The following is a 12,557-nucleotide window of genomic DNA, read 5'->3' as shown; positions in this document are numbered from 1 at the left end:
GCCAGAGCAATCAGGCAAGAGAAAGAAAGAAACCCATCCAAATTGGAAAAGAGGAAGTCAAATTATCTCTGTTGGCTGACAATATAATCTTGTATCTAGAAAAGCCTAAAGACTCCTATAAAAGACTCCTAAGCTTTGATAAACGAATTCAGTTAATTCTCAGGATACAAAAATCAATGTACAAAAATCGGTAGCATTTTTATACACCAATAATGAGCTGTAGTTATTAAGAGACAGGTTTCTCCCAGTCAGCAGAGTAATGATACACATAACTGTTACAGAGGACACCTTAAAGAGAAAGAGCAAAAAGCTACAGAATAGCAACAGTTAGAGAACAAGGAGATCCAGGTACAGACATAAACAGAGACACAGATGTTAGGATCCTGGTTCAGAATCCGGAAAAGGTAAAGAAACCTCCAGAAAACCTATGGTGAGCACAGTGACAGATTCCAAAGCTGGTACTCAAGGTAAATACCCTTGATATCTAGGACTTGGGTGCAGCCCACCACCATGTTGCAAGGCTAGAACACATCTTCTCTTCTTGGATGAGAACCGGATGTGACGTGGTTACACAAGAGAATTTGGGAGGGCAGTTGCTACAAGGCTAAGAAAAGTCCTGAAAGTAGGAAGAAAATGTGTGAGTGTTGTACTCATCCTCCATGGATGAGGACCACGAGCATGAAAATACATATATATATATATCTTTACATACTACAAACACATCACAAAGCACCAAGATGCTCACATGTGGAAGATATTCAAGAGCTGAGATCAAAGAGAGAAGAGCTGATTTGCCTCTCTCATCTCAAGGTGGCTCGGGGCCATAGGCTCACTGAGTGGAAAGAGGGGAAACCGAGGCAAGATGGAATCCATCAGTCTCTCTTCCTTTCCCCTCCATCCAATCTCTGTGTTTCACTCCCTCTCACCATTTCCCCCTCTGCCACTCTATCTCTGGCCTTCTCTCTTGCTCTCTGGCTCACTCCTGATGTATCTATGTCTTTCTTTGCCTCTGTCTCTCCCCTCCCTTTTCTATCTTGTCAAGCACCGTATCATGTAAATTAAGGGAGCTGTGAAGCAACTACACTATTACAAAACAAGGCAATCATTCTGAAAAGGGCTAAACTAGCACCCAAGAAGAGGAAATGGAGAAGCAACCCTCACCAGTACTGAAACTTTGCCTCTGCTTACCGGCAGCTACTTGTTTTTCAAAATTTCCCAATTAAATAGGATTGCTGTCCCATGGGGGAGCCTTTCCTCTTGAGTTTAATAAGGTAAGCCATTTTGCCAATCTCTATACAATTCACATATGGAAAGTTTTGGCTCCTCTCAATTAAATTTGTTTTTAAATTACCAAATAAAAGAATCCCCTTCAACATGGTGCATATAGAAACATCGCCAACTATGCGAAACAGCTAACGGTGCTGATTTTGATGTCCCAACAAATCCTAGCCCAGCACCGCCTGGCAGGTCACCCATCACTGATACCTGTCACACAGCAGGTACCTGACCTGAGGTTGTCCCTGCTTTGGACACTTTTGGGATACCTGTGCCCACTCACAGGCCCATGATGGTTCCAGTGCCAGCTGCACCCTCACGTTGCTGTTTGTGAGAATGTGGGGTTTTCCAAGTTAATTTATCAGCGTGAATCAATTCACAGATAACACTCAAAATTGCTGCAAATGGAGTTGAGAAAACACTGAAAAGCTTCAGCTCTGACTAGAAGTCAGAGAAGAGACCCTCATCCCTCCTCTCAGCCATCCATCAAATGCTCTATACACACACACACACACACACACACACACACACACACACACACAGAGCCTATTTCCTTCTCTTGGCAATCTCTAAATACCATGACCGGCTCACAACAGTAACTGAAAAAAAAAAAAAAAAGTGAGAAAATCTGCAAAAGCTCACAGCATGAACTACACTTTCTCTCAAAATGCAGACATCTGAAACAAGAATCAAAGATTACTGGTATCTTCTATTCATTCAGCAAACATTTGCTGAGTATTTACTGAGTATCTCCTGAGTATGAAACTCCCGGTCACCAAGACAATGACCCAGGCATCAGAAACTGGCAAGGCTACATTATAAGTTTGCTCTCTGCCCTGCCCCTCCACCCTCAACACCCACACATTTTCTTCCTACTTCCAGGACTTTTCTTAGCCTTGTAGCAACTGCCCTCCCAAATTCCCCCATGTAACCACGTCGCATTGTCCTGCAGCCTTCACCTGTTGGCTGACCTTATCAAACTGACCAGGAAGTGGTCAAGGTCCACCTTGCAGACCCTTCACACCTGCCAGGCTCAGCTTACCATGTCACACAGCTCCTTGGACACTCCTTCCTCAGCCTTCAAAAGAAAAAGTCCCTCAAATTTCTAAGAGAAAATGAACTCAAGAATGACACACATCCCAAAGGCCACTTTCATCCCTTCATGATGCCGTATTATCTTCCCTCTAACATCGCAATTACTGATGACTGGGGAGTTTAACCCAAAATTGCTTAATATTTTGCTTGAAAGATCCTTTAAATGAAAATCAACAGTGTCATGCTTTACCTTTATAGGAACCAAACATTTTCCTATTTAATATCCGTTATTCTCAAACTGGATGTGAACACTCCCCAGGATAGCCCTGGGGCAGGCTGTCCCCAGGGATAAGATTGAGTGCCAGGTGGGAAACAAAGCCACAAGCTGGAATGGCACACTTTCCTGGAAAGACAATTCTCCCTTCAGAAGAAACTCTACTTTATATTAAAACAAGTCCCAAAATATTGTGTACAAACATGAGCAACTTAATGACTTTTTACAGAAAATTCTTGCTTGCAGCCGTCTGTTGAGCTATGTCTACAATACAGAGAGTTTCCTACAAATTTCCTTTGGCTTTAAATGTTCTTCAATGAAGTTGTTGGAAAAATGTTTCATCTACACCATGAGCATCTTGAAGGCATGAACTACATACCATCCTTCTCTTTGTCCCCAGTGACCTAGGACAGTACCTAAGCCAGTATCTCACATATGGCAGGCTATTGGTAATGTTTGTGGAATAAATTTGGCTGAAATAATGCCGACAGCATTATCAATAACAAAAAAAAAATTTAAATCACATTTGGATGGATGGAAGAAAAGGTGAACAGCTGTATGAGGAAGTGAAGCAGAATTAATCCAATTTACCAAAACAGCGGATGGCTGCCATGGTAACAATCTGATGCAGCAACGCAGTTTAGATCTCTTCCACTTGAACATGAGAGGAAGACAAATATTGTACTTGTTAATCTCAAATCAGGAGGTGAGGTGAGGCTTAGGACACAAGTCTACCAGGTGACACCAGTGCCCATTAAATGTAGTAATCTCTGAAGAGTTTGGAAAGGCAACATGATAATAATAATTCCACCAACAATATTAAGTCCTGGTTTGTACACTGATCCAGGTCATTTCAATCATTTAAGGTTGTATGTGAAATATTTGTTGCTGAGACTAGACAGCTGTGAAACACAGATCCACATGTATGCATACATCATATCCAATATGATATGCATTCACCTTGCCTCATTCCTAAAATTCTTACCTTTTTAAACTAGCTGCACCCAAACTAAGTTACAGATGAAAGATGACTCAAAGAAAGAGTATAGGTTGTAGCAGTGTTTTAATTTTGTACTTCCCTGGTTGGGGAGTAACTCATCTGTAAACAATAGAAAAGATAGTTACACACCCACTTTCTCTACACAACCCTTCTACGGCAGTGAGTCACTCTCCATGCCCAATATTCCCCTTACTTTCCAAGCTGGAGGGAGAAGTTGGGAGGAGGAGGAAGTGAGGACTTCCAATGAACAAGCACACTGACAACCTTCCAGGGATACTTCCTTTTCAATCTTCCATCTCAGATGTGCCAACTGCCAATCAAAATGATGCCTTTCAGAGCGTCGTAATAACGACAGCCAGAGCTCAATAAAATTTCAGCTAAACTCCAAACATAAAGCAGAAAAACACTTACAGCACTGAAATGTGTGTATCGCCGGGGAATGAAGTGAAAAATAGCAGCTGGAGACACCCACCACGCCAAGGGATGGACAAATGCAAACGAAGCTCAAAGAAGAAAAACTGAGCCTCTCCCTCTCCAGGCCCTGAAATCCCACCTGCAGGCATCCTCTTACCTCCTGATAATTAAGTCCGTGACTTGACACGTTATTTCTGTCAGAGCAATAAGAGCAGAGAATATAATGTCATTTTTTCATTTTATTCCGTCACATAAAAAGTGAGTTTTTCAGTTTACAAAATGTGGGGTCGAATCTCTGCTGCTTAACTGGGCAAGTCCCTTAACGTCTAATTTCTAAGTCTAAGTTCAGAAATAAGCTAGCCTACCTTCTAGGGATGTTATGAAAATTAAACGTGTGAACTCTGTAAAATGCCTAGCAGGTACATCAATGAATATTTGCGTCCAGCAATATAAAAACTCAACAGTTTCCTTTTCTATACAGTCTTAGGAAAACAACAAATCAGAAAACTATTACAGAGGACGCCAAATTGGCAAACAGCCCGGGCCCCAGCCCTAGGGTGCGAGCCTAAGGCCTGGGGTAGAAGGTGACGTAACCAGGACGCGGTGAGATGTGGGGCGCGCGCCTAAACCCGCGCGGGGCGCCAGCGGCTGCAGATTTCAGGAGAGCTCCTGTAATTAACACGCTGCCCTTTGCAGGCTCAGGATTCAGCACGTAAAACTTTCTCCCCAAACGCTGACTCTCCCTTTTCTTAACTCTAGCGGATCTTGGAAAAGTCAAAGCGAGTAGGTGAAGGAAGACAAGCAACTCACAGAGAAGTGTCAAGTGCATTGGGTCTGCACACCTGCAAGAAAGTGGGAAGAAGAAAGGAGGAAGCGCCAGGATCACCTCCCGCCCCAGCTCACATTCGCACCTGGGAATGAACTTGGCTTCCTCCCCGAGTCGCGCCTGGAAATCCTGCCAAGCCGGGTCGGGACTCGCCGGGCCCCACGAGGTGGCCGGCGCCGCCTCCGCGTCCTCGTCGCCCTCGTCCTCCTCGCTGTCGGGGGTCTCGGGCCCCGCCTCAGCCACGGCCGGCGCAGGACCCAGCAGACCCCAGTCCTGGCGCCGCCCCCCGCGGAGGGCCCCGCGGAAGCCACGTGCGAACTCCTGGAATGTGATGGCGCCGTCATGGTCGGCGTCCAGCCGTTGGAATACGGCCTCGGCGTCGGCCGGCCGCACCCGCAGCTCCGCGCACAGTGACCCGAACTCCTCGCGCTCCAGGCGTCCCGAGCGGTTAGCGTCGCAGGCGGCGAAGACCGAGCGCAGTCGGGCCAGCTGCTCTCCGTCCCCGTCCGCCTCCATCCCGCCTGGCGGGGGCGGCCGAGAGGGCTCCGGAGCGCCGCGGGGCGCACGGCCCTCCCTGGAAGGACGGGGCCACCTGCTGCTGCCGGGAGACCCGGCGAGTTTGGCTTGTCCGGCTGGTTTGGCCACTTGCAGGAACGTCGGGCGGGGCGAGGGACGTCGGGGGTTGCCGGGCTGCTCCCTTCGACGACGGTTCGGGTCAGTCTCCAACAGGTCCCGGGGGCGGTGGGGTGTGCTCTGGCTCCGGGCACCGCGAAGAAGCGCCTCTCCCTACTGAGCGCCCGCGCGCCGCGGTGGCCCTCACCACTCTCCCGGCGGGTGCGGCTCCGCCCAGCCAGGGAGGAGGAGCGCGCGCCTTCGCTTCTCTAGTTCCCACGCCCCGGAGCCCGCCGCTGCTTTCCGCGTAGGAGGGGGAGACCTGGTTGGCCTGAACGGGGGTGCGGGGGGAGCATTGCCCTTCCGCGTAATCGCTGCTCGGGTAGAGCCCAGCGCCCCGCTTCTCCACAGAAGGTGCCGGCGCGCGCGTGAGAAGCTAACTGGCCAGAGGTAAGGTAGGTAGGGGTAGGATTCCGAATGGGTTAAGTGCATTTTATTATCTTATTCCCGAAACTTGGTAAACTTCTTTACATACAAGTTTCTTACAAACCAAAGTACAAGATTTACCAGAAGACCCCATTCTCAGTTTTACTGGCTTTCGTTAACGCATTTCTGTGCGTCTAACGTTAAGGTCCCACTGCTTAAACACAGATCTTCCAGATCTCCAATTCCACATTTTTTCTCAATCCTTGTCTCCTAAACCTGAGAAAAAATTTAATAAACAAAATCGCTTGGCAGGCAGCATTGTTTAAACAAAGACAGATCGTTTTGGAGGTTTTTTTCTTTAAACAAACTTCATGGAAATTATATATCCAAAGGTATGTTACTCTTTGGTTTTAAACACTTTTTTCGACAATACTATTGTTTCTTTAATACTGATTGCTTAATGGATATGAGATCTTTAAAATCCACCCATTTTGATCCTTTTAAACACTTTTGTCCATCCATTTCCAGGAGACCCTCAGTCTGTCTTATGGCTTGTAACCGTGCCTTTAGGCGATTCTCACAGCCTGTGAAGATACATTTGGCTCATTTTTACTTTATTTACGTTATCTATTTCCTCCACATTTTAGACTTTCTGACTCCGTGTTTTTCTTTTATCTCATTCTGGATTCTCTTTATCGTTTATTACTTTGATTTTTTAAAAATATGATCATTAAGTAAGGGATATTACTAACACGTTCCTACCAGGCTAGTGTTCTTAAACATAGAGCTAAGTGCTAAACATCTGAGGACCTATTTCCTCTTGAATTGTACAATAAACATGTTCAACGCTAACAGCGTCTATTAAACTGTAACTACTACTGATAACCCCCACCTGCAAATTTAACTGGTAAATTATGAGAGGCATTCCATTAGAAGTCCTGGTCTTAGCAACCTAATTGTTAAGTGAATATAGTTGTATACAGTTGGACAGCTGCTACATTGAAATGAATCTTATCATTAGTGCAATATAAGTTGTTATTGATTTTGAGCTTATGTGCTTTTCTGTTTATTCTAAAGATTGATTTTCCATATGAATTAAAAAGTGGCTAGTTTGGTAATGCCTTTAAAGCTTTACAAATATACTTATTAAACTAAATCTTTGAACTATTATTATATTTCTACTGTTAGCAATTAATGGATATTTATGTCTTTCAAAATAGATGCTTTCATGTTTTTAACTGCTTAGGCAGAAGTGCTTTTTTGAAGACTGCTTGCACAAGTTTATTCCTGAATTTTCACTCTGACCTTTGTGCTCATTATTTCTGAATTTTTATGTTCTGTGACTTGCTTTGCCCTTTCCCTAAGCCCCTTCATTGAAGAGTCATCAATAAACATGAATTGGCCTGGCACGGTGGTTCATGCCTGTAATCCCAGCACTTTGGGAGGCTGAAGTCAGTGGATCACTTGAGGTTGGGAGTTCGAGACCAGCCTGACCAACATGGGGAAAGCCTGTCTCTACTAAAATTACAAAAAATTAGCTGGGCGTGGTGGCGGGCACCTTTAGTCCCAGCTGCTTGGGAGGTGAGGCAGGAGAATCACTCGAACCCAGGAGGCAGAGGTTGCAGTGAGCTGAGATCACACCACTGCACTCCAGCCTGGGCGACAGAGCAAGACTACGTCAAAAAACAAAACAACAACAACAAAAAAAACACAAATTATTCCAAATGTCTTGTGCATGCATTTTCTTATTATTTCTACCAATGTTAATATACTTCAGACCTACGATATCAGTTATTTATCACTGCATAACAGCAGTAGTGATTTAAAAGTGCTACCATTTTATTTGTTCATAATTCCATTATCATCAGTTTGGGCAGGGCTCAGCTAGGTGGTTTGTCTGCTAGCTGACCTGGGATCTCTTAGGTGGCTTTCTTGTTGACTCAATTGGGGCTGAATGGTTATAGAGCCTCACTCATTTTTCTGGAAGCTAGTGCTGGCTGTTGGCTGGGCCATGCGTCTTCAGGAAGCTAGCATGGGTTTTGTCACATGGTGGCAATGTTCCAAGCCAGTAAGCCCCAATGTACAAGTGCTCTTCAAGCTTTAGCTTGTGTCATATTTGCTGATATTCCATTGACAAGACACATTGGCAAGTCACATGGCCAAGCCCTAAGTCAATGTGGGAGGGGACTACAAAAAAACAGGGATACAGAGAAATGTACTTCATTGGAGGCCCTTACTGTTACAATATACCACACCTAAGGTAAAGGGACAGCCTCTAATATATTCTGCCAGGCTCTTGTCCTGCCATCCTCCTGTTTATTCTGCACAACCACAGCTGGACAGTCCTTCTTAAACACCAATTATTTTGTCATTCTTCAGCTCTTTAATTCTCAATCAGGTAACAATTTTGTTTCCCAGGGGACATTTAGCAGTGTCTGATGACATTTTTGGCTGTCTTAATTTGATAAGGGGGAGATGCTCCTGGCATCTAGTAGATAGCTACAGGGATGCTGCGGAATATCCTATAATGCACAGGCCAGAGCCTCCTCTCCTTCCCATTACAAAGAATTATCTGGCCAAAAACACCAATTGTGCTGAGGTTGAGGAAGCCTGTACCCTAACTCATAAACCCCCAGTGGTGCTCCAATAAAAAGAGAACTAAGGGTAAACTCTTCATCCGAGCATCCAGAGCCCTCTGTAATTTGCTGCCACCACATAGATCAAATATTTCACCCTTTAGTCTCTCTCAGGGCTTTTACTGTCCCCCAAATAAGCCACACTTCATCACATGATTAAGTTAGTAGCTCCTTATTATCAGGACAAAATGTGAATATCAAGCAGATCTTTTAGCTTTTCTCTCTTCTGTCCAACCAAACCATTTCCCGGCTTAAGTAAAAGAATTGGATCCTGCTTTTTCTACAAACGTTTACACAATTGCATTGTGACCTGCCACTCACAAACACATCACTTAGTGTGTATGTCAGTTCAGGTATCAAGCAGCAGGAATGTTTTTGAATAACCCCAGATATACTCAGGGGAAAGCCACTGTCATATAATCTGTCTCTAATTATTTTGAAGAAACAGCAAAGAGAAAAGAAAGAAATAGGAGGTGCTTCTTTTTTATTTTAGCATCCAGAAACAGCTAGCCAGGAACTGGAGATAACAGAGCAGCCTTTGAGAGCCAGTGAATTATTAGGTAAGGAGAGCTTGCCCATGATTGTCAGCATGACTTTTTGAAAGATCAGCTTCCTCTCTGCCTGCTCAAAGATTTTAAAAATCAGAGATAATCTTGTTAGAGCATGTTTCTCAAAGCAGTGAAAAGACATCTTTGGAAAGAAATAGTTTTGTGATCAGATACATTTGTAAAACACAAAAAATTTTTTAGAAAGAATCCTATATTCCTTTGAGATAAAGCTGTTCGATCGAATATTTCCTAAATGTATTTGACTATGGTAACTTTGAGTTTTGGGTTTTGGTTTGGTTTGGTTTCAATTTCCATGAGCTTTCCACAGACTTAGTGCTCTCAAAACATACTTGAGGAGATCTCATCTTAGACAATGACTAGGATGGTGAGCCATGAGAAGTGATCCCTTGCTCCTACATCATAAATTGGCCCAACTTCCCATAACGGGAATGAGCAACACCACTGTAACCTGCTTTTCATCTGGTAAGTGGGGAAAGCTTTTAGTGGAAGCCTATTGTAATCCACCCTGTAAAATTTTCTTCGGGTACGAGAGTGCTTCTCAAAGTATGACTTAACACTGCAGGTACTTTGCCCCAGAAAGATCCGAAATGCCATTTAAAATGGAACTAGATATCTTAGTAATGGCATACCACTGAGGCACCAACTAGTAGGTTCAGGAACACTCTGAAACATACATACCCCTGTAAGAGCTGAGTCTTAGTTTCTCATGAATATATACTCAGAGCTTACTATTCCTAAGGAAGTTACAGGAAAAATATAGGAGATTTTGCAAAAAGGAATGTGTCAGCATATATCATAGTAATCTACTTACCCTTTATGTAAGGCATGAAAAACAGAAAATAATAACACTTATATACTGCTATCCATAATTAGCAAATGTGAACATCCTATTCTATTTTCCTCAGATCTATTTTTTTTAAATAAAGCATTAGAGACCCAGTTGAACTTCCCCTTTGACTGCATATTGTTTCTATAATTGATTTATAGCATTGCTGTATAGGTATTGTGTTGACAGTTACCAGATTTTGGCAAATTTTAAAAAATTTTTAAAACTTAAGTATCATTTTAAATTTTAAAAAATTTTTAAAAATTAAGTATCTCTGTAAGGCTCCAAACAATATCAAATACCATTTCATGTCTCGAGCCAGAGCAGAGTTGGTGTTCATTATTAGAACTGAGCAAGAAGTGTTGCATTTCAAACTTCTGATTCCATTTTGTGATGACTAAGCAAAACTCATATCATTTTTCCACGTTAGCAAACTGTGCCTCATCCATCTTGCTCCTCTCAGTTAAGACAAAAGTCTGTGTTTTTATTTATTATTTATGTATTTATTTTTTGTGACAGGGTCTCACTCTCTCGCAGGCTGGAGTGCAGTGGTGTGATCACGGCTCACTGCAGCCTCAACCTCCCTGGGCTCAGGTAATCCTCCCATCTCGGTCGCTGGAGTCACTGGGACTATAGGCACGCACCACTACTCCCAGCTAATTTTTTTTTTTTTTTTTGTATTTTTTGTAGAGCTGGGGTTTCTCCCTGTTGCCCAGGCTGGTCTCAAACACCTTGGCTGGCGATCCACCTGCCTCGGCCTTCTGAAGTGCTAAGATTACAGGCGTGAGCCACCATACCTGGCCGCTGTTTCATATTATATATGAAACAAGTTGAGAAATCAAATCTAATAAAAATAAGTGGACCTCAGTTCACTTTTGGACAGCAGAAAAAGCAAACTGTGGTAAGCAGAATTCTACAATGGCACCCTGGTTCCCACCCCTTGGTGTACATACTCTGCACAGTCCCCTTTGAAGTGAGCAGGACCTGTGAATATGATGGGATAATCACTCCTGTGATGACATTATATGATTCCATTCCCCTCCTGGCTTTGAAGAAGTGAGCTGCCGTGTCATGAGAACACCAGGTGGCTAGGACCTGAAGATAGCCTCTAAGGAGCTGAGGATGTCACCTTGCTGACACCCAGCAAGGAAATGGGTACCTCAGTCCTGTCGCTGCAAGGAATTGAAACCTGCCAACAACCTGAATGAGCTTGGCAGAGGACTCTGAGCTTGCGATGAGAACACATCCCCAGCTTGAAATCAAATCGACATATTGATTTTGGCATTGTGAGATACTGAGCTGAGAACGCAGTTCAGCTGTTCCTGGACTTTTGAACCACAGAACTGAGATGATAAATGGTGTTTTAAGTTGCTAAGTTTGTGGTCATTTGTTTACAGTAATTGTAAACTAATACACAAGTGTAAGTTTGTTTTCTTAAAGAAGAAATAAAACGGGGAAGGAGGTAAGTGTTAAAGGATCAAAACTCTGACAAAAGGCCGGTTGCAGAACATGACAGGTTGTTGTACTGAAAACTATTTGTCATGCAAGTTTATGTTAAAATACAGTAGCTTTTGAGGACTTTAATTTTTGGTCTTGTAAACGTGCCATTTAATATTGTCCAACTGTAACTGATAATACTTTTTGCAAACAGAAACTGTTAAAACCTTTAAAGCAAATACTACTTTAGAGAAGAAGTAATGTGTTATGAAACTCTGAGGATACCTAAGAAAGATCCTACTTACGTTTCTTCAGCATAAATAAACTTGAGAGTTTCGACCACTGGTACTGAGAATGAAATTATTTATTAATCACTTTTAATGAGGTAAAATTTACATACAATAAAATGTACCCATTTTAAAGTATAGTTTAGTGAACTTGCACAGATGTAAATATCTGTTTAACTTCCACTTAACTAAGATGTAGAATATTTCCACAATGCCAAAATTGTCATATACCCCCTTCCCATCAATCTTTCACCCAACTGCAGATCCCAGTTCACCACCAACCTACTCTTGCTCAATACAGATTTAATATGATGGTGTCTTTTCTAGAGTTTTATACTATGTCAGTAGTATTGTACACTATGCACTCTTCCATGCATGGCTTTCTTTGCTCAGCAGAAGGTGTTTAGATTAATTCAGTAGTTCATTTCTTTGTAGTAATGAGTAGGATCACATTATATATTATACTACAGAGTGTGCATCCATTACTTTGTTGATTGGCATTTGGGTCATTTCCAGGTTTTGCTATTGTGAATAAAACTGCCTTGACTATTCCTGTACAAGTCTTTGTATTAAGGAACATACGTTTTATTTTCTCTTGAGGAAGTTCTTAGCAATAAGATTGCTGGGTCATATGGCAGATATATATTTAGCTTTATAAGCAACTAAGTGCTTTCCAAAGTGACTGTACAATTTAACATTCCCACCTGAAATGTAAGAGAATTCTAGTTGCTCCACATTCTTGTCAACCCTTGGTAGCATCAGTCTCTTTAAGAATTCTAATTCTTAAAGCATCAGTCTCTTTAAGCATTCTAATTCTTAAATTAGATATGTAATGTGGACTGTAGGTTTAATTTGCATTTCTCTGTTGACTAATGATGTTGCACAGCTTTTCATATGTCTTCAACCATTCTTGCATCTTCTTTTGTGAAATGTCTGTTCA

At 42.8% G+C, this 12,557-nt stretch overlaps 1 protein-coding gene across 1 annotated transcript in view; it reads right to left on the bottom strand.

Annotated features, from left to right (window-relative positions):
* Positions 1 to 5,642, bottom strand: part of RASEF (RAS and EF-hand domain containing) — a 77,252-nt gene extending 71,610 nt beyond the window's left edge. The window contains exon 1 of the mRNA XM_011982772.1: positions 4,910 to 5,642. Within this exon, the coding sequence (XP_011838162.1) occupies positions 4,910 to 5,340 (431 nt within the window). The 5' untranslated portion in view covers positions 5,341 to 5,642. The remainder of the gene's footprint in view (positions 1 to 4,909) is intronic.
* Between the last annotated feature and the right edge of the window lie 6,915 nt (positions 5,643 to 12,557).

Source organism: Mandrillus leucophaeus, unplaced genomic scaffold (genome assembly GCF_000951045.1).
Source record: "Mandrillus leucophaeus isolate KB7577 unplaced genomic scaffold, Mleu.le_1.0 Scaffold242, whole genome shotgun sequence".
NCBI lineage: Eukaryota > Metazoa > Chordata > Mammalia > Primates > Cercopithecidae > Mandrillus > Mandrillus leucophaeus.
Note: the sequence above shows the minus strand (reverse complement) of the source record. Positions and strands in the feature narration are given on the sequence as shown.